Source organism: Apis florea, unplaced genomic scaffold (assembly GCF_048593485.1).
Source record: "Apis florea isolate Af1SG1 unplaced genomic scaffold, ASM4859348v1 contig_2350_pilon, whole genome shotgun sequence".
Taxonomy (NCBI): Eukaryota; Metazoa; Arthropoda; class Insecta; order Hymenoptera; family Apidae; genus Apis; species Apis florea.
In genome coordinates this window covers 5,188,895-5,211,843 of record NW_028256565.1, presented here as the reverse complement: position 1 = coordinate 5,211,843, position 22,949 = coordinate 5,188,895, and the positions used below count along the sequence as shown (strand labels likewise).

At 28.6% G+C, this 22,949-nt stretch overlaps 2 protein-coding genes across 8 annotated transcripts; one reads left to right on the top strand and one right to left on the bottom strand.

The window, feature by feature from the left end:
- Nucleotides 1–11,401: 11,401 nt before the first annotated feature.
- Nucleotides 11,402–16,743, bottom strand: pasilla (RNA-binding protein Nova-1-like protein passilla). 4 transcript variants are annotated; one of them, XM_012490401.3, is made up of 6 exons: nucleotides 16,262–16,743; nucleotides 14,556–14,702; nucleotides 14,312–14,469; nucleotides 13,595–13,946; nucleotides 13,061–13,515; nucleotides 11,783–12,990 (listed from the first exon to the last, which is right to left on the bottom strand). In XM_012490401.3, exons 1-6 carry the CDS (start codon nucleotides 16,377–16,379, stop codon nucleotides 12,982–12,984), a joined length of 1,239 nt encoding a protein of 412 aa, XP_012345855.1. In that variant the 5' UTR covers nucleotides 16,380–16,743; the 3' UTR covers nucleotides 11,783–12,981. The 4 variants fall into 4 exon arrangements, with proteins under 4 accessions (XP_003696774.1, XP_086760656.1, XP_012345854.1 ...); XM_003696726.4 differs by having other exon boundaries at nucleotides 11,402–13,515; XM_086904530.1 differs by lacking the exon at nucleotides 16,262–16,743 and adding an exon at nucleotides 15,121–15,766 and having other exon boundaries at nucleotides 11,402–13,515.
- Nucleotides 15,878–22,841, top strand: LOC100868380 (Molybdenum cofactor synthesis 2B). 4 transcript variants are annotated; one of them, XM_031918354.2, is made up of 8 exons: nucleotides 15,878–16,154; nucleotides 20,777–20,923; nucleotides 21,003–21,306; nucleotides 21,656–21,902; nucleotides 21,989–22,074; nucleotides 22,142–22,386; nucleotides 22,473–22,526; nucleotides 22,607–22,841. In XM_031918354.2, exons 2-8 carry the CDS (start codon nucleotides 20,783–20,785, stop codon nucleotides 22,676–22,678), a joined length of 1,149 nt encoding a protein of 382 aa, XP_031774214.1. In that variant the 5' UTR covers nucleotides 15,878–16,154; nucleotides 20,777–20,782; the 3' UTR covers nucleotides 22,679–22,841. The 4 variants fall into 4 exon arrangements, with proteins under 4 accessions (XP_031774214.1, XP_086760659.1, XP_086760658.1 ...); XM_086904533.1 differs by lacking the exon at nucleotides 15,878–16,154 and adding an exon at nucleotides 20,265–20,517; XM_086904532.1 differs by lacking the exon at nucleotides 15,878–16,154 and adding an exon at nucleotides 20,270–20,566.
- The last annotated feature ends 108 nt before the right edge of the window (nucleotides 22,842–22,949 follow it).

The following is a 22,949-nucleotide window of genomic DNA, read 5'->3' as shown; positions in this document are numbered from 1 at the left end:
TAATATAAAGCAAAAATAAGAACTGAAACATATTTTAAATTTAACTGTATACATTATACAAATGACAAGTGATATGATTAGATAATAATGTATATAATTTTTATACATAATATAAATTCGAGTATTCCATACAGAAAACCGGATTGTTAGATTTTCGAGATGGCTTCGTATCATTTCAATAAGTATTGTAAGTTTTACATTTTTATAGAGATTATAGAAAATGCATAAGGAAAGAATGCAAACAAGCGTTACTCTTCAAGCGTAATCGCACAAAAAATGTTTTCTTCATCGATTTTTCCATTATTAAAGTGTATCGTGAAACACTTGATCAATATACGATATAAAATCGTATAATGAATATTAATGAAGTGTCGTGATTATAATGAAAAGAATCTAATTTTTCTTTGTAATCCTCGTGATATTTGTAATTATTCTTATAATAATTACATATTGAAGCAAGAAAGAGAAATGGATAATTTTTGTGGAGAATTGTGGAGAATGATTGTTTCAAGCGAAAAAATCATTAATCTATCTTTAACATAGGATAATATATAAAAAAATTCGATGAATTATTATTGTACAAATATTGTTGCATCGAATGATAATTTCATCTTTGATGCGATAGCAATTAATTCTCCATTTCTCTAAGGAATAGTTTTTTTTTTTTTTATGTATAAAACTAAAAATTCTACTTTTAGTATACACCACTTTTTCATTATTAGCTTGTTTGTGAACATATGAGAGTCAGAAGCAGGAAAGTACTTAATAATAATAGTAATAATAATGAATATTTGTTTTACAAACAAATTAATAAAAAAAAAAACGCAACATAGAATCATTGTATAGTGAGATGAACTAAAGGCAATAATGTTTAGAAGTTCATTTTACCGATGGTCCTAAGTAGAATTTAGTTAGATAGAGCTACGTACACATTTATAAAAGGATGCGTGAGAAACTTTATAGAAGAAGCAAATGCGAGTATGTGTGTATAATAATAACGAATGCAAACGATACTTCATGAAAATTTAAACAAAAACGAATCATCGGCATGATATGCATATAGATATTTTGTAAGTGAAAATGAATTATGTACGTTCATTGCTTATGAAGAATAATAAATTCTGTGTCATAGTGTATGTATATTAATTTGTAGATGCGAAACTAAGAAACGCTGTCAACAGACTATAAATACACTTGTGAATGTGCATTTATTATTCGAATAAAGAATATGTTTTGACTGTATCAATTAATAATTGATTTATTAAAAAAGATATATAAAATAGATATCATAGAATAGAAAAAAAAAATAAAAGATGGACGAGTACAAAAAAAAAAAAAATAAAGAGAAAAAATAGAACATACAACTTACCTGATGAAGAAGAATTTTTGTATATTCAAGAATTTTGTTCCACTGCAAGATGTTTCAATCAATACGAAAATTTAAAATTGAAAACAATTTAGCTAAATAAACTAGAAATGAAAAAAAAGGAAAATTGTTGATTTGCTTTACAAAAGTTTCATCGATATCGCTATGTTCTCTCTTTTTTTTTTTTTTCAAACAACATAAGCGTTCTCATATTTCCTCTATCTAAACTGGATTAGTTTTCTTTCGTTTTCAATATCTTTATTACAAATCAATCGTGTAAAAAAATACATTCCCTTATCTATACTGACTAGTAAGAACAGCATCTTTTTCTGTTTTGTACGCTGACGAAATGCACCGAGAACCATAATTTCGATTCTTCTGGTACCATATACTCAGAATGATATGCTATTCCGAACGTGAGATACGTTAAACAAGAACAACAGCAACAGCAAAGTTCGCGATAGAATCGACACATAGTTAAAACGAGTATAATAGAACGACGATGATATTAATTTGATTTTAATAATATCTTTGCGCTTTTTTGTCATTCGATATATATGTGTGTATATATATATTTTTTGAAAATACCTATGGAATTATACTCGCACGATCCTTCGATTTAACTCGTCCTTGCAGAAAACACGAGATAAACCAAAGAACTGAGATTAACACGTTACTTAACATCGCAATACAAACGCATCTGTTTTCCTGTTTTTCCTGTTTCCGTTCGTGTACGTAGATACATTATAAAAAAACTTACAAACTAATCGAACAGCTTACCTAGAGATCGCGTAAATTGTACATCATTGTATTTACAGGTACGCATGCTACCACCTAATAAAGAGCGTTTCATCTCTCGTGAGCTTTCTATCAAAATTTGGAAGGCTTCATCGTAAGTCAAATAGAATTGGACCGTGTTCGGTCAAACGCGAGTAGAATATGAATATATGTTGATAGGTCGCGATATTGAATCGGAACCTTCCTAATTTCGACAAAATTACAATTGCACAGGAGTTTATTGGATGCCATTGTCAGAAATTAACGGAGGTAAAGAGAGAAAGAGAAAAAGAGAAGTAATTTTAATATAGTAAAAAGTTTCCGTGATACTCGGATAATCACGTCTTGGGTGAATGAAAGAGAAAGAGAAAGAGAAAGAAAGAAAAAAATAGAAGAGAATGCGTATGACGATCATACAGCGACACTGAATGGACAAATGGATGGATCAATGGAGTAGATGGATGGAACATGTGGCCAGGTCATGAAATGAAGAACAACAAAATGCATTTAATGAGCGATTGTTTATTATGCTCTTATGGTCACTTGTCATACAGGTAACGATGCTTTTTCATGAGTGAAAATAGTTAATATATTATGTTTTTAATATTTATAATTATTTAACATTGAATGGAATAACTCTGATGATGAAAGAATAACAATTTATGGATGCAAATAAATGTGGTTAGAGTGTAAAGTAATTATTTTAGAGTAAATTCAAATGCTGTGAACTAATTATATGTATATATATATACATATATATTATATATGCATATATATATATATAGTATAATATATACTTCATCAGTAACAATCATAGTGATGCCCAAGAGGTCACGGTTTCGGGTATACTTTAAGTAAACTTTTAATAACAAGAAAAAATTATTAAATAAAAAATGTAATTATTTCACGTTGATCGATCAAAAAAACTAAGACTGTTTTTTTCTCGCGTTTAGGCTTACAAGCCGTGATGCATACTCGCTTGTTGTTACATTTATCGATCCGCACATCTCGGATTCACTTTGATTTTCCGATTGTTGATTCGTTATTTAAATTTTGCCTTGAATAATAGTAATAAACGTAAATATACGTTTTTATTTCTACTCTTTTTTATATTTTTTTTTTTTAAATTATAGGAAAGAAATATTTATCGAGCGTATTCTTGTTGTATCGACAAGGAAAATATAAAACTCACTTTCCTATCGATACGAGTCGAAAAGAGCTCGATGACTTGATAAAATTTTTCTTAATCATTTCGTTTCCAATTTGAGCTTGTCCGTGTAAAAAAAATCGAAATAGTTCAAAATGTCGCTTCTTTCAATATGTCGAAAAATCGAAGTATTTTTTTTTTTTTTTTTTTTTTTTTTTTTACAAATCCGAGGTGACAATTGAAGAAAAAATTCTTTCGCGAAAATACAATTGAACATAGAATTATAGAAGAAAGTAACGCAGCTTTTTGTGCTCGATACAATATGACATTCGTTTGTTTGAAGGAAGTTTTAAGACAGGGACAAAATGTGTTTTGTTGTTAAGCTAATATTTTCCTGTTGCATTTTTCATCAAGTATCGGATGCAGAGCTACACGCGACATTTCCCTATTAATTTTTGTTTACTTTTTTTTTTTTAATTTTTTTTGAAAAGAGATTGTGACAAAACAATTCACGGACAATCGATGCGCATCGACACACGTATTCAAACACGTGTATATTCCTTTTCTAATATATCGCTCAGATGATTCTCAATAATTCTCAATAACAGCTCTGTAGTTTTTCTTTTTCTTATTCGTTCTTACTCGCTTAAAAGTGTATATATATATATATGTATATATATATATATATCTATTATATATACATATGTATATATAAATTTTCACTTTAAGAGAACACGCTATACTTCTCATAATAATGATAATAATAATTATAATAGTTATAATAATTATAATAATGATAATAACCTTCTCGATAATTATATCTAAAATCCCTTGCGAACATTCGAAGCTGAATCGCAATACCCTTTTTGATGGCGAAACGTCAGAATATATATATATATATATATTCAGATTATATATAGATATATATTAAAAATACAATTTCGCTCGCTATTTTTTTTTTTTTTTACCGTTTCCTCTTTTTAATATATATTCTGACGAAATGAACAAACAAGAAAAAAAAAAAAAACAAAACGAATGATCGACCGTGTAATGCGTGCATCAATTAATGAAATTAGAATGTTCGAATCATGTTCACAAATCGAATTGAAAAATATTTTTTTCTTCGTGTAATTATTATGAATTAATCGCATGAATTCCCCAATTTTCTATATTTTTCTCTATCTTTTCATCTCTCTCTTTTTGTTTTATCCTTATTTTATTTTTTGCCGTACGATAATCGTGATTCATAAAGCGCACGATGCACACGGTCGTCGTGTTCTTACTATTATATTTTATAGCCAAAGGAATGTAAGGTACAATACTTGTGATCGTGTTCCATCAATGACGAACGAATCTCTCTATGGTACCTTTTTCGCAGCCAGCTGCTCTTGAAATTCGAAATATTTTGTGGAAGATAATGCTATTTATTTCATCTAATGTAACCGGTATCGTAATTCGGATACGATCCTTATAAAGGTAAAGCACAACGCGCGGCACTGCGTTTCGCGTAAAACCCTCTATTAATATTTTCATTTTTTTTTTTTTTTTTTTTGTTAAATCTTTCATTTTGCGTGTATAGGCATGCAACATTTCGCGTTATACAAGTGTACAATGTCCCTCTGTATGTATCAATGTATGCATATGCATATGCGTATGAGTATGTGTTTGTGTGTGTAAAATGACGACAAGTTGTTTAATGAACATGAATGTGCACACATGCACCATCGTGGTGCACTATCTTTTTTTCTTCGCGACTTAGCGATTATTAATCTACTTATATTCAACAAGGTACTTAATAGTTTTTTTTTTTCCTTCCTCTTCCTCATCATTATAATCCCCGAGCTGCTATGTGCTACTTCTATCTCAACAATAACGATCTCATTCAAGTTCTTCGTCATTATTCTTCATTATTTTTTTAATCATTTTCTTTTTTACATATGCTTACCCAAAATAATATACCGTGTATTAACAGTCTAACTCTAAGTCTCACTTCCAATAAAATAACATTACATACATTTTTGTACAACCCTCTTAATTACATTTTAACGAATGATCTAGTCGTTTAAATATGCCTCTCTCTTTTATTACAGTCCCACAATTCGTTTTTTTTCTTTTTGTTACTTTTTTTCCCTTTTTTCTGCTTTTTTTTTTTTTTTTTTTTTTTTTGATAATAGTTTATCTTTCGGATAAATTCTTTCTCGGTTATATTCACTCTGCGTCTAAATATTCCGAATTAATTTTTTTTTTTTTTCAGATATTCGATTATTAATCACGATGAAATGATTTTTTTTACAGATTTATATACCGGTACGCATTGCTATTTTGAATACACTAACGAGGCTCGTTTCTTTCTGTTCAATTTCTATATACGCGGAAAAAAAACTTCCCTTTTCTTATTTTTCTTGTCTTTTTATATTTTGCTTTATATGGGGATATCCTTTTTTTGATTGTACAATGATATCAGAAATTGCGAATTTAGCGTCTGTTTATTTATGCAGAAGAAGACACAGTGCGGGCTGAACGATCGAAATTTGTATTGCGTATCAATGGCGCGAGATTTAATACTTTATCGGTAAATACTATGCACTAAAATCGACTAAAGTCAGGATATTTCTTTCTTTTTTTTTTTTTTTTTTGAACTCGTTCAATTATAATTCTCATCTCGCTATATTCAATTATCGTCCATCTTTTATTTTTTAGACAAAAATAAAAGCCTTTTTTCGATTAATTCCACGCGTATCTTTATAATAGATAGATCTCTTTTTTTCTCTCTATATATATATTTCTTTCTTTTTATATATATATGTATATATATATAAAATATTTACAGCCACGTGTTATTTTCTTTATTTTTTTTTTCATTTTATATTCTTTTCATTTTTATGTTGTATCTTACCCCTTTGTTATTCCGTTCGTTTAAGGGCATTGCAATGCAGGTATATCGTGAAATTTTAATCAGATGAATCGAATAAAACAGAAGAGGAAGCATTAACGGAAGAAGAAAAAAAAAAGCAAAAATATCGCGAATCGATTTTGCGGATAATACGACACGATTGTATACAAAACAGCGGCAACAATACAGCGGTTGAAAATTTCATAATATACAACAGTATTTGAAGTGGAAACATCTGGCGAAGAAGAAGTTAAATGTTCAAGAGAATTTGTTTAATCATTAGTTACAGACAAAGCCTGTCTTTCTTTGTTCTCTACATATTATAATAATTAATTCTGCTCTATTGTCGATCAATGCAATGCAATCAATTATTATTATTTCTTTATCTTCGTCAATTTATCTTTTTTTTTTTTTTTCATCATTTCTTTATGACATCTATTATCGTATCTCTTAATATATTAATACTTCTTAATAATGTTATTTTACATCAATTTTTATATTTCCTTTGACTATTGTTAATTTGTTCTATCGTTTAAATCTTTGATTATAGCGAACGATTGCAACAAGTGGCAGTTAAAAGAATCTTCCGAGAATATAACATCCTTAAAGCATCCAAATGCAACGTTTCTTTAGAAACAATGGTTTAAAAATCGAAAAAAAAAAAAAAAAAAAAAAAAGAAAAAATTATTTATACTTCATCATCGTAGACTTTTTCCAGTTTCCTAATTTTTGAATTTTTCCCTGTGACAATTTTTTTCCACTTGCTTCAACACCAAATGTCCAAAATATTGATATAAAATAAAAGATAGCTTTTTTCTGTCTTGTCAACAATAATTACAATTTGGAAAATACATTGCTCTCGATTAAGAAACTGTTGCATTTTTTACAAAATTTTGTTTTCTAGAATATATATATTATTCGTAAAATAAGAAGTTCGAACTTAGAGTTTGCAATCAATACATATACATATACATACATATATATATATATATATATATGTATATATTAATATATATATATATATACATATATACATATATAAATCTCTCTCTCGCTCGCTCGTTCTCTCTCTCTCTCTCTCTCTCTCTCTCTCTCTCTCTCTCGCTCTCTCTTTCTCTCTCTCTCTCTCTCTCTTTCTCGTCATTGTGATAATTGATAGTTAAAATCTTTCAATAATTGTAAAACGATTCTTTGTACACTGCAGAAACTAAATAAGCATATACAGGTGTGTTTCATAATACTTTGTAACGATTTAATATATGTAATGGGAAATAAACGTATTCCGACTTTATTCAAAACAACCTGCATAATCGCAGAATATACACATCTTTAACAACACGTTCTACCGTCAAAACGTCAACAAGTGTGGCTGATGGGATATCAATATGGCACTAAAGTGATTGGGTGGAGTATGTGAATGTCATGCGAAGAAAATTTTTTAATTTTTTTCATTTTCTCTGTTATCAAATATGTATATATCGATTCTTCCTTTCTTTTTTTCATTATTTTGTTCAATATATATATTATATATATACATACATACACACACACACACATATATATATATATATATATACATATATGTATATATAATGAACGTAATTAATGATTAAATTATCGTTACATTTTTTTTCCCTTTTCATTATCCCCCTCCCCTTTATTTGCATTCTATACAGGTAAATGGAGTCTGTGCGAGTGGAGTGATGGATGATGGAACATGAATTACGATGTAGCCTAGCACACACAGCCAAGTAACGTGACACGCAACGCAAGCCACTCTATTGTGGCAACGTGTGTCAAATTCAATTATAGTTACTGTAACAATAGTTCATATTAGAATTGAGGCGAGTCAATGCAATTCCTACAGTTTCCCTGATTACTACACTACGTCTCCACGTGCGAGAGTATAATTATATTTTTTTTTTTTTTTTTTTATCTATTTCTGTAAATATTTTTTTTCTTTTTTTTTTTTTTTTGTTTTTTTTTTTTTGTTTTTTTTAATCGATCGATTATTGATTTAAAACGTTGAACCTGTAATGACGACTTTTACAAGAGATTTAAGACACTACCTACACATCTATACTTAGTAATCGTGTACAACTATCCATGGCGCGCAATGATCATTCTTTCGCGCCGTGTTTATACCCTTTTTAGAAGAATGATCGAATGAAATATCTCGAACTGTACAAAACAAAGCGTCATATGAAATAAGATTCTTCTAAATATGTGGCGACTGCCGGCTTTAAATTGTCTAACGATTCTTCCTCTTGTTAAACAACTCGTAGGTAACATAGACTGGCCAACCAATACTGTTTTGCCACTTTATATGGAGGTATTTGCGTATCTTTTCTTTCAGACAACAATCGTCCAACATGCGACAATAAAATTTAACACAATAATAACAAGTAAACTCTATAAAGGTATCTGTCAACATTGAAACAATCAGAACAAACATATATACGATCGATCCTTTTTCTCGTTGGACGTTTTTTTATGGAAATTTTTGCATCAATCGTAATTATGATTCAATATTCCGAATAATTTAATTTTATCCTATTGCGTTATACATCCTCTAACCATTGAACACATACGAACCAGTACATATAGCCCCATAACATTAATATTTATAAAATAGTAATATTGTATAGATGCATATTAACCGCTAAAGGAAATATAGTACTTATATTAGATTGGTTTATCTCTATTAGCTTATAACACATTTATCGCTTAATTTTCTTACCGCTGATGCAAGGAGAGTTGTTTTTTTTTCTTTTTTTTTTTTTTCAAATGTTCCAAGTGATAACATTGGAAAATTGATATTATGACATTTGATTCTGATAGAAATGCACATTTCAACATCGACATCGTCATTTATCATTGCGAATAAAACGCATCCATCTTCCTTGCCTTGATGAATCTTTACATCACCGAGTTATTTTCCCTGCACAAATAAATTTTATATTTTACACACTATTAACATATCGTGGCAATTTTTACGTACTGGTAGCTGATGAATATTTATATCTCCTTCTCTCATCTTACTTTTCTCTCTTTCTTTCTCACTCATAACTCCATCACAGCTAGCCTTATACATAATCTGTTCTACTAAGGAATGTGTTTGCTGAGAAAAACTGTAACCTAATTCTAATTATTTCTTGCTACCTACAAGTTGTTTATTTGTATAGAGATTTATGAATAAAATTTATTTAAATATTCTAATTTTTCTTATTTTCACTTTTTTTCTTTTACTTTAACGTGCATATTACAAATTTAATAGAATTTAGACTCTAAATCGAAAAAAGATAATTTAACTTTTTGATTTTGATCACAGAAAATAAAATAAAAAAGTCTTGATAATTGTTATTCTCTGATGCAATCGATAACATTAGAAACGTTATAATTTTAAGAACATAAGATAAAAAATATTTGTCTTCTCATAAAAAAAAAAAAGAGAAAAATTAAAAAAAAAAAAAAAGAAAGAAAGAAAAAAAGAAAAAGGAAAAAGTTAATAGAAGAAATATTTTTTGAGATAAAAATCTAATTCACTTCACTATAATAAGTTACTTGTAACAAGCACAAAATATATCAAAATCTTTGTAATGAAATCAAATGTAAATTCATTTTTAATTCACCTACTTGTACGAGTTTAGTGCAATACTAGATTTAGGTACCTTAGTACAAATATATTTAATGAGCATCACAAATGACAAATGTACGAATCGATGTATTATAAATGAACGAGATATAAAATCCATTTTTTTTTTTTTTTTTTTGAAAATCCTCACCTATATAAATCAATTGGAACACACCTGCCTACCGGCAGTCAGAAAATGTGAATTATAAAATAGAAATAGAGAGAAAGTGACGATAGGATAAAAATCGATAAATCGCCAATGATAGATCTAATGTGATGATGCGTATTAATTAACGAAGAAAAGTACTGCATATGCGGATGCAATAAAGAAATATTATGCTGCCATTAATATTAATAGCACGATCGCTATTAAAAAGTGATTTATAAATTAAATTAATGGTACACGTGACGTTCGTAACATGTTCTATTAAAGTTTCTTTGAATAGATCTATCTACAGCAATATAATAATAGTTTCCATCTTCATCGTATCTGTGACTTCTTTTTCAATGTATTTGGGCAACACAGTGAAGTTTAATCAATAATAGTTCACATACAATTTATGAATAAACATAAAATTATGTTTTACGTACGCGGACGCAAATATTTTGTCAACAATGTTTATAATATCATTTCATTACTTATATTATATTTTTTATATATTATATTTATATATTTATATATATATATAGAATATATATGTGTATATATATATACATATAAATATACACATATATGTCATTTATATTTTAGATAATATGAATTCTCTTTTATTAATAATCTAATTCAAACTTTTCATGTATATATATATGCATCTTTTTTATATACATATATATATTATATATATAATATAATATATAATATATATATTTACTCTTTTTCTCTCTGTGTGTAATATATTATTACTCATGTTATGCGATATTTATGAATATACAAGTTATTTTAAAGAGCGGTGAGCCAGCGCCTCCAGCTATGAATTGTACTCATGTACACTTATATATTTCATTTGACGCTACAGCTAACGTTTTCAGATACTTTAACTAAACCCATTATTGATTACCGCCTATCCCTTATATCACCCTTTCCTAATACCTACCCCCCCCAAAAAGAAAAACAATGATTTGAAACATTTATTATTAGTAGATGCTGTATCCTCTTTTTTATCTAGCAATGAAATATAAGCTATTTATTTATTCTGTTGCTTATGATATTGATAATTATCAACATAAACGAAGTTTCTAGCTAAAATCCATTCCCTATCTAAAAATTTGATTCAACGTCAAAGTGCAGTTGTTAAAAATCTGTCAAAGATTTGGTTGGCTTAAATAGAATTCCACATAAAGCAGTATCATACAGAACCCAAGGATGTATGACATATGCTGACCATAATAAACTTTTATATAAATTTTTATATAAAAGTGAATATATATATATATGCAGAAATCGTAATTTATTTCATTCTCATCAGGATACTTAATCATTGCATAGAAAAGAATTGAAAACACAGAAAAGAGAATAGAATATTTTTTTCAAACAATATTCCACAATTAAATTATTGAAAATGGTTGTATATAAATATAAATATCTCTATGTAACAAAAATAATTATATTTATGCTACTATAATATAAAGGAATGACAAAAAAAAATTTTTCATGTTCACAACTTTTAGTTTGAAGTGTGTCATGAAATATAAAATTGTATTCAACTGATATGCCTTGAAACTAAAAATAATTAGACAAAACTTTTAATGTGCAGCACATTGCAATTATACTGAAATATTACTCGAAAAGATCGTTTTGATCCAATGATAAATCGAGTAATACTTATCCTAACATCTTAATAAAATGAATTCTCTGTTCCTAAAATATGAATAAAGAAAAATGAGACTCGATATTTATATATTTCTGAGTATATTAATCTAAATACTATACGATGTAATAATTGAATGAAGATTTTGAGAAATAAAGACTTTGGGATTCAGAATAAAACTTGGCAATAAAGTATTATGTTTATCATTTAGCTGGACCAGCCAGCATTGTAAATATATAAATATATGTTTATATATAGAATAGCTCTCCCTTTGTATGTATATTTATCTTCCAGCCAAGTTATTTCTGCTTTACAAATGTAAGATCTTTGGTTTTGCCAAGGTATTACTCTGTACTTAAGAAAACTCGCTCAATATTATTAACTATGAGTAAAAACTCGTTCAAACAGTCTAATCATTTCGTAGTTCAAGGAACAGTTCAATACAATAATTGCAATATTATTTTGTGGAAATGAATAGAATTTGACTTGCGCGATACATTAGGATATTAATCTTTCAGATCGAAGTCATTCAATTTGTGAGTTCTGTATGATCTTCTAACTAAAAATATCTCTCGCATTAATAGTAAGATTATGCTCCTATATATATAAAAAAAAAAAAATAGATTCATCTTTATGAAACGAAACAATTACCCATATAACATTGTTGTCTCGATTTTTCAAGAACAACTATGGCCAAATTGTGCCATTTCGTTTCTAATATAATTATAATTTTATCATGCTTCTTTCAATATCCTATTATACCATACAACTAGATATATTATGTGACTCTGATGTGGTACGTGTGTTATTTGTGATAAAGCCCCGTAACGTGGTGTATCACAGAACAATTGTAGTAGTTATCATATAACATATAATATTTATATATCATAATAATCTTAAAAGATAGATAAATGTTGACGAACTATGATGGATGCATGAATAGTGATGTGATAATGCAAGCGCTATAGTGATGTAGCGACAGATGACAACGGGTGGTAGGTGATAGTGGACGAGAGTTTAAAGAAGGGAAGAGAGAGCTACCGCAAACATCATCTCAAGATGTGGAAAGATGAATAACGGAGCTCAATAATGGGGATGAACAAAAGTGCTGTACTTGAAATCAATGGATCATATTGGCGAGGGCATTCTGACGTGCTCGTTTTGCTTCCTCTTCACTGATCCTTTGCTCAATTAAATATTGAGCAGTACCAATTGCATTAGGATAACCCGTGATAGTCACTATGCGGTTCCTGGTACCAGGAGCGAACATGCCCTTCTTAGAGATTTGTATGTTGGCGCCACTTAGGTGCTGAATCTCAATGAGGGCACGACCACCGGGTCCCAGAATAGCTCCCACTATAACCTCTGCAATTTCTATGTCTACTTTCTTGGTCTCCTTGTTGTTGGCATCTACCTGTGTAGGACTCTTACTTACAAGTGATAACTGGTTAGTGCCAAGGCCAAATGAATTGTTGTTTAGATGAATAGCACTGGCAGCTGTGTTGTTTTGTCTGAATGGATCAAAGGGCTCGTATCTGTCAAGTGTATTACGTGGTGTAGGAGACGTAGATCCAAGAGTAGGAACTGTTCCAATTGGCCCAAATACACCACCATTATTATTCGAACCATTTGCAGTTGTAGTGCTGTCCATAGGATTTCCAAGATAACTCATACTAGAAGGCATTCCAATTCCCATTCCAAGAAGATTGTATTTAGCAAGTGTAGCAATAGCAGATAAAATTTCACTAGCAGCTGGTTCGGAAAAACCTGCCGTTCGTAAATTTAATTTTATATGTTCCAATAATTGCGTTGTCACTGGTGCTGTACCCGCTGTAATAGCAGCTCCTAAATTCAAGTTCAAACTTAATCCAGCACCATTCAAGAGACTCACTGTGAATAAAAGTTATAATTTATTAACATCGCATTTTAATTTTACAATTGTTACGTTTTTTATTTTTTATTATCTTACCTGTATTAATGCCAGCTGTAGAGGTGTATGTAGGAGTACTTGTAGGTGCTTGAGCATAAGGACTGCCTGTAGGATTATAATTAGCTACAGGACCACTAACATCTGCATAACTAACATTTGGACATGTACCACTATGTGGATCATCTGCCACTTTTGCTAATATCATCATTAATGCATTACGATTATTTTCTTTTTCTCCAATTACTGTTATACACCTTTCTTGTAAAGATACATCTTTTGCTTTCTGACTTATTTGAACATATGAACCACATTCTTCTTTTATTTGTTTAATATAATTTCCTGCTTTACCTATTATCATTCCTGCAGTGCTATTAGGCACTAAAATTTTTACCTAAAATATTACATTAATTATAATATAAAATGAAGAAATTCTATTCTTTCCGATTACAATCAAATATATACATGATATATGCAATATATACAATATATGTACATGAAAGAACAATTCTTATTATACATTTCCAATAAATATAATATATTTGATTTATTATTATTGATAACAAAAATAGGATGTTATTTAATAATATAAATTTTACTAATAATATAAATTTACTAACATTACAAGTAATACACTATTATAATATTAATATAGAAAATATTAATTTAATATAAATTTAATATAAATTTAAATATTAATTTAAAATTAATTTAATGTAAATACATATAAAAAATCAAAACATATAAGAAATTTTATACCTGTTTATCCCTTTCTGCAGTAGTTTTTCCCGATTCAAAATCTACTGTTGTTTTCAATGTAAGATCTGGTTTTTCACGAATTTTATCCATAATGAAGTCCATAACAGCCATTATAGCTTCTAAACTGCCCGTAATTAAACATACTCTCTCTGTGGTTCCTATAGATCATATAAAATAATTATATATAAATAAATTATATTATCTTTTAGTAATGATATAACAGAAATAAATATTTTCAATATACCTGGATAAAAATCATGGGATTTAGACATTTTGACTCTGGCTCCTGTATCTTTTTGTAATTGGGCAATTGTATCTCCTCCTTTTCCAATGATTGCTCCAGCAGCCACTCCAGGGACCAATACTTTGAGGTGATATGTTCCATCTCCCCCTGTAAAATATAAAATTATATAATTATTGTATTGATTGCAAGAAAAATAATATTTATACACAAATTATGGATTAATATATGACAGAATACACAAGATCATTAGAAAATTATATTTTTTTAAGTTATATAAACAATTCAACAAAAAAATTTATTAGTATAAGCAAATAAAGAAAAACATTAAATTAATTTCATTAAAATGCACACACATTTAAAAACACTAAATTTTTTAATGACGATCATAATCCTTATAAAGTAATTAATTTTTAAATTCATTACTATTGAATTTAAATTATTAAAGCTCACATATAACTTTACAATATTCTTTTATCAAATAACATGTTATTCCGATATTCATTATAAAACTTGTGATTTCTGATTGGTTTCTAAAACGATGAAACGCGAAATCTTGCGTACTCACGGACACGCGAGCGCAGAAAGACCGATACCAATGAACACGTAGTACGAGCTTCGAAAAAGTGTCGCGTAATCGGTGAACGAAGAATAAGGAAGTATAATGTAGAATGACAAAGTTTCGATGCGTTGAAGGCAAACAGCTGTTTGACAGATGGAAGCCCTGTGCGCTCACTCGCTTCGCATCGACCTTGACCCGCAACCTCGGCAGCGGAACGGTGTGCCTGACAACTCACCGATACGCCACATCCTAGTAACTGCCACTCAACGGGTAGCAGCGTGTTCCTTAGTATGCCACTTTCGCGACAACAGCGGCACTGCACTATGAGAATGCGGCAGAAAAGTACACAATATGCGTACAAATGGAACGAGGTATAGGCCACTTCTTGCTGCGAAGCTAGTGGTTGAAATGATGAAACGGGCGCGACAGAGACGAAGTTGCAGAGTCACGGATCATAATCGACAGCCACCGCAGCAGCGATTCTCCATTAACGACGTTCACAGGCACAGTCGCCCACGTAGAAAGAATAACGACGATGACAGCAGCAATAGCGACGATGAAAATAAGCAGGAAAATAAGGACAATGTTGATGATTACGATGATGAAGAAGGATAGAAGGGTGGGGGGTGACAACGAAGACGAAAACGATGGTGACAATGCTGACGTTGACAATAATAAAATGAACGTCAACGAAAAAACACCGTTATAGATAACACGTATGAAGTCGCGTTTATGACATTAGACAGAAGATAGTGAACAAATTGAGAAAATAAGGAGATGAGAAACGGAAAAGAGAAGGAGACGTGGCACGAGAGGATGCGCGAACCGCTGTGCGGTGCACCGTGTTCACGTTCTCGCCTTCGTATACACGTTCGCCAGGCTTCGAAGTGGGAAACGAAAGAGAACGGTCGAGCGAGCGATCGCTGTGTCAACAGCAGCGACAAGATTGTCAAAGACGTGTGAGAGAGTAAAGAGCGCCAAGCAAGAAAAAGAGAGCAGAAAGAAAGAAAAAGAGAGGTGAAGGAGGAGAGAAAATCATTGTGAGTGTACATTATCGTTCGTATATGTATAGGAACATCGGTAAAGGTATGTAAAGAAACTTATGCGACAGTCAAGAAAATTGATTGACAACACGCAATTAAAATACCTGATCCGTAATGAGACCTCTTCGTCGCGCCATTTTCCGCGTCACAATCCAGCGGCCGCTTCCTGGAGTCTGCAATCTCCGGGGAGGGACACGTCTCCATTCCTGAGTCGGCAGCCATCTTGTCTTTTCAGTCGGGCACGCCAAGAGAAACGAGGAGAGAGAGATAGAGTAAGACAGAGATGTACTTTGACACAGAGACGATAGTCGCGACCGGTGGCAAGTGTCGTTGAAAGCAAGCGAAGGGAGACGCACCACACACGGACCGGACGAACGAATGAACGTACGCACGACCACGATAGGTTTAAGCGGAAGGGAGATGACGGACATATAGACACACGTATAGACGAACGAACAAACGACGAAAGCCCTCGCGGGGTACCGCGTCTCACTGGCGACTGCTCGCGGCTGCCTTGCCAACCAGCTGGTTGATACTCGATGGTGTGCCTCGGCCCTCGCGTTCCTCTCTCGCCCTCGCTATCTCTGTCACTCTTCTATCAATTCTGATCATTAGTATATCTCTCTCCTTCTCACCAGCCCTCGCGGGCTCTGTTGTGCAGGAACGTACTATTCAACCTATACTAGGGGCGTCTTACTTTGGGCCTTTACATTCATGCGTATACTTTTTATTTTTCAATAGAATATTAGAATTCGAAGAACATTTATTGCTCATTCATTCGTTCATGTTTCACTTATCCATTTTATTGACCTATATTTTGAATAATTGTCTCTTCTATTGACAATAACAATATTTAGCATTATATTACATAATTTATTTCTTTCCCATTTTTGTAAGTTCTTCTAATCGATTTAACATTTTATAATAAATGATTTTCGTATTAAATAATTTTTAATATATATCATAACTGATTTATTGTAAATCAAAGTTAACTGAATGAATTGTTATCGATTGATTTTACAGCTAAGCATCATACAGTTACAGTTGCAACTTACTGTGGCATGTTGCACTTATCGTACGTATCTTCAAGTGATACGAGCACTTTGTAAAAGATATTAATTTAAATTTCATATTTTATAATACTCAATTAAATATTATTATTAATAAAAAAAAGATATTTATATTATAAAAATATTTTTCTTGTCAAGGACGTTAATCTTGTTGTCGTTGGTGCGCACTGCAGTATGACATCATAGTTCATGAGCAAGTGAATAAGATGCATTTGATTTCCTAACGATGATTTTAAAAGTACGATCGTTTATCAAATATGATATTTAGATCATTTTTTATTAATAAGTATAAATAAATTCATATGTTCTAGAATCATTATAGAATCATATGATGATTTATATTAACATATCATCATTCATTATTCAAATATAGATCGACAAATTATAACAAGATATCATTGATATATCGCAAAATTCTTCAAAATTAATTTTCTCTTTAATTAATTGTCAAAATAGTTATTAATATTACAGAAAATGAAATTATGAAAATAATTTCGTTCATTATATTAACAAAGTTGTAAAGAATATTATTTTTTTATAATCATTTTCTTTGAAAGTGAAATCATAGAATATATCATGTTCACGTGTACACAATGTAAGTACGTAATAATATGCATGTATTCTTTACGAATATTTTTATCCATGCATAAGTTAAAGTCATAAAGAAAGAGATATTTTTAAGAGTCTTATCTGGGGAAAGAACGTAGATAGTGTGCGCTATTGGTTTGTAATGAATCACGTGTTTAAAAATGTGATTCTTTTTGTTTTAAATTCCATACAAAATACGATTCGATTTTATCAAATGGTTTAAAAAATATTCAAAATTAAAAAATTAATTAAAAAATATTATTATTTTTTTTATTTCAGAATATTTTATCCATTTAAATTAATAATATTACGTTATCAATAAGTACGATCAAAGTATTCTATTATAACGCAAAAGATTTTTTGCAACGAACAGAAACAATACAGTCATGGTTGAAACTCGTGGGCATTGTTTTCTAATACCAATTGCGCGCTCATGTAGTTGTTGATACATTGCAAATCGGATTTACAACAGTTCACTTTAAAAATTTATTTTTCAAAAATATACATATTTTTCTTTTAACTAACGATTCATTATCAAGAAGAATAAAGTTCGAAGATATAATGATATTAAATAATATTTAATTAGGTATAGATAAAAATTTATTTCACATTACAAATAGCCGTACGAATCTATTGGCAAACGATGCTATATGTTATACACAGAAGCTTTCTGTCACAGTCGCGTGTCGCAATGCTGTTACTAGTGAATGCAGCTCATCGTTGAGACGACAAGAGCGACAATTCGTGAATCATGTTGTTCTTCTTTTCAAAATGTTGATTTTAAATGATTTGGTGGATTTTGAATAATACTTGTACTTTCACTTAATAATTCTAATAACTAGATTTAAACACGTGCGGATATGGCATTTCAAAATGTCTATTTCACTTCTACAAACAAATTAATATATCTCATGATACTTTCTGTACGACTATTCGTATTGCATTTATTTGAACTAAAGGCGCGAACATATTAGTTGTCGCTCGTATGTACGATACTTATACAGTTCTCTGATCCGATTATATATGTCATAAATTTTTTGAGCAATAAAACTAGTACCATTAGTCAGTATATAGTCATCAAACTTCGTTCAATTGCACTTCTCTCTCATACACATATCCTATTTCGCTACTAATTCGGCTAGTTTAAACTTTTACTTAATAATTACTTAATATATTAAAATAGTTATATTATACAGTATTTAAATTTGATTAATTTTTTTTAAATATAATTATTTAATATTAAATGTTAAATAATAAAATTAAATAATGAAAATTTATAAATGGAAAAATTTACAATAGAAAGTTTTAGAGAATTTTAATTAATATTTTTTTTTTTAGACAAAAATTAAAAATTATTAATTAAAAATTTATGTTTTTAATGTTTACTTAGCATCTTAGAATTTTTTATGTTATTGCATCACAATCCAGCATCTTGGATGAGATAGTATTTTTATATATATATATATATAAAATTATTGTCAATCTGTTTAATGTGTTATATGATTCTTGATTATGATATTTCAATAATTTTTAGAAGAATTAATTAAATGTTAAAAGAATAAATTTTTTTTTGTATCATTCTTATTTGACAGCAATTCGAGTGAACGAATTAGATCCCTGCACTTTTCTAGACTTCGGGTTAACAGGCTATCCATCTATACTTAAGCGTGAGCGCACATTGTGCTATACGCACGATGCATACATTTAAATGTTTATCCAAGGCCATTACTTACTGACACATCAACATATTGCTGTTAACATATAACTTTAAAACAATAGGTTATGTGTCTTATAAAATTTCTAATTCATAATATATCTATAAGATTAGATTTCTATGTTTCAAACTTTAAAGTTTAAAAATGACAGAAATTATATTTACATAAATAAAATTTTTGCAAAATATCCAATAAAATAAATAATTATAAATCATAATTAACACTTTTTAAATATAAAAAATATATTTAAAAAATATATTAGTTTTCGTGCATATAGAATATTATACAAGCAGAATAGTACGATTCCTTGCTACGTTGACCTCATTTCTCAGTTGACCTTAATATCATACAAGGTACTTGAAGTCTATAGAATATTTCCATTCTATTAAATATTTTGAAAACTGTAATATATATAAATAAAATATATTTATAATTGTTATCATTTTTATACAAATAAATGATAATTCAAATGCAAAATGTTTTTATTTTAACTATAATTACGTACTCAATTATTTTGTATTCTACCGCTTAAAAGTTAATAGCTTAGATTGCATATTGCATACTTACATCATATTCAGATTCATAATTTATTATAAAAAATATTAAAATATTTAATTCTAATAACAAACTATATTTATTTATTTATATTTTTGATTTTTTTATTAATTTTATGCTTAATATTTTTTAATATGTCTTTTATATTATATATATATAGACACTAGTTTGACTAGATAAGTAATTTAATGAAAACATAACCTTTTTTCAAGTTTTAAATAAGACATATATTATCTTTGGATTAATTACATATTACGTAATATGATTTGATATCTTTATAATTATACATCTTATGATAAGATATTAAGGCATTTTATAAATTTATATTGTTATTCTATGCTTATACTTCATAATGGATAACAGTATTATCGAAATACAAGTTAAAGTTTTATTTTTCGCTAAAGCAAGAGAAATAACAGGGAAAAAGGAATGGTATATTGTTGTTCCACAAAAATTATCATACACTGATTTAATAGATAAAGTAATAACTCATTTTAAATTAGAAACTATTCGTGATACCTTAGTCCTAGCAGTGAACGAAGAATTTGTTCCCTTAGATAGCACATTAGTACTTTCGCAAAAAGACGAAATTGCTGTTATTCCACCACTTAGTGGAGGTTTGAGTTTCCCATATGTTATGAATTAATATTATATATAATTAGTGTAAAAAAAATAAATTTGATATTTTTAGGTTAGAATGGATACTACAAAGGATATCGTGAAATTGCAACAAGAAGAGTTAAATATTGGATATATAATTGATTTAGTAACTGCATCTAATTGTGGAGCTGTATCAAATTTTATTGGTATTACTCGTGATAATTTTGATAACAAAAAGGTATTTATCTACTTAAATTTTTATTTATAAATCTAGAAATATATCTATATGTTTTTATTCACTCATATATGTTTTTCAGGTTTTAAAATTAGAATACGAAGCATATGAACCAATGGCATTAAAAGAAATGAATAATATATGTTCAAAAATTCGTTCTCAATGGAATGTTCATCATATTGCTATATATCATCGTTTAGGAGAAGTACCAGTATCTAAAGCAAGTGTAGTAATTGCAATTTCATCTCCCCATAGAGAAGAATCATTAAAAGCTGTTGAATATGCTATTAATGCATTAAAATCATCTGTTCCAATTTGGAAAAAAGAAATATATGACACACAAGAAATGCAATGGAAGGAAAACAAAGAGTGTGCCTGGTCAAATAGTAAATGATATTTTCATGTTATAATGTTTTTAAAAAACATTTTTTAAGATAAGAAATACAAACAAAAATTCTGTAAAATTTTTTTAAATTTTAAATAAATTTATTAAGCTGTACAAAATTTATATAAATTATGTTTAATATATTGCAAAATTGTTAAAATTTGTAAAAAATTGGAAAATAAGTTTTATATTAGATATATAGATATATTAATATGTTAATAAATTATTAATCATAATTTGTAATTTTATAATTATCCACCTAATTTGATTTTTCTTTATTAAATCAAAAAATTGTATATTTTTATATATGTTCAAAAATATATTTATTTATTGAGTATTATTTTATACAGTTCATGATGCAATTGATTTTGAGGAATCGGAAAATATTACAATAACAAATGAAATAATAGAGACAACAGTGGAATATGATAGCGAAGAAGAAGAAGAAGAAAAAGAAGAGTCTAAAATAATAATTGATCCAAATCTTGTTCAAATTCGCGCTTCGTCGAATGAATTAAATCATAGAATATCAGCTTTTATTGAACGAAAACGTCAACAAGTAAATATTGTGAATGTACAAGAATTTTGTTGTCACAGGTTAGTAAGTTATAAAATATTCACGAAAAAATATAAAAAAAATTAAATGTTTCGTGATATTATAATTTAATCTTATTATATTTTAGAGATCAAAATGACGAGAACGAAGATTCTTGTGCAAGAGTTGATGCCATTCTTATTAGAAGAAAAGATTCAAAAAGTCATGTAAAAGGTAAGTAAAGCAATTTTTGTATTTATATCAATTAATAATATAATTTTTAAATTTAAAATCTTTTTAGTGCATAGAGTACTTAATACATGGGGACCGCAAATGGTAGATCAACATATTTTGCATAAAGTTACAATGTCGGGAGCAAATCAAATAAATAATTATTCATCAGTATTAGATGAAAGAATTTCAACTACTGAAAAAATTCTTGGAATTAATCGACCTGTTCCTAAAGATGTTTATGAAAGGCTTAAAAATATTGAAGATAGAATATTATATTTAGAAGGCATATCTCCTGAATATAAAAATCTTTGGGTAAAATTTTAACTAAATATCATTAAATTCTAGAAACATGTAACAATAATAATAATAATAATAATAATTTTTTCAATCTATTATAGAAGACAGAAGATATGAATAATCTTAAAGGAACATTTAAACCAATCAGGAAAAGGGTAAATATTATATTGTATTTATATTATCTTCCAAATTGCATAGTTTTTCACAAAAACTATTTACTATAAAATAATTTCAGACATATTCCATGGCAGAACTTGACTCAAAATTGCATGAATTAGAAGATAAATATGCCAAAAGAGCAAAATAATCATTTAATAAATAAAATAAATAAAAATATATAATAATAACTATTATATATAATATAATATACTATAATATAATATACTATAAATAAAAATTGTATAATAATAACTATTTATTTGCATATAATTATATTTTTAAAATAAACAATGTACTTTATATAAGCAAAATTTATAATTTAATTTCTATTACTATAAAGAATGATTAGTAGTAATTAATAAACGTCAAACCATAATTTACATCCGCAATTAAATCACCAACGATTATAAATTCTATGT

Bases quoted from the DNA above. Each gene is read 5' to 3' on its own strand.
- LOC100868380 (XM_086904532.1), top strand. From the start codon at position 20,438: ATGGATAACAGTATTATCGAAATACAAGTTAAAGTTTTATTTTTCGCT. The intron at 22,075-22,141 runs GTAAGTAAAGCA...AAATCTTTTTAG, and splicing joins TTCAAAAAGTCATGTAAAAG to TGCATAGAGTACTTAATACA. The intron at 22,527-22,606 runs GTAAATATTATA...AAATAATTTCAG, and splicing joins TTAAACCAATCAGGAAAAGG to ACATATTCCATGGCAGAACT.
- pasilla (XM_003696726.4), bottom strand. From the start codon at position 16,379: ATGGCTGCCGACTCAGGAATGGAGACGTGTCCCTCCCCGGAGATTGCA. The intron at 14,703-16,261 runs GTATTTTAATTG...TATATTTTACAG, and splicing joins GAGGTCTCATTACGGATCAG to GGGGAGATGGAACATATCAC. The intron at 14,470-14,555 runs GTATATTGAAAA...TATGATCTATAG, and splicing joins ATCCCATGATTTTTATCCAG to GAACCACAGAGAGAGTATGT.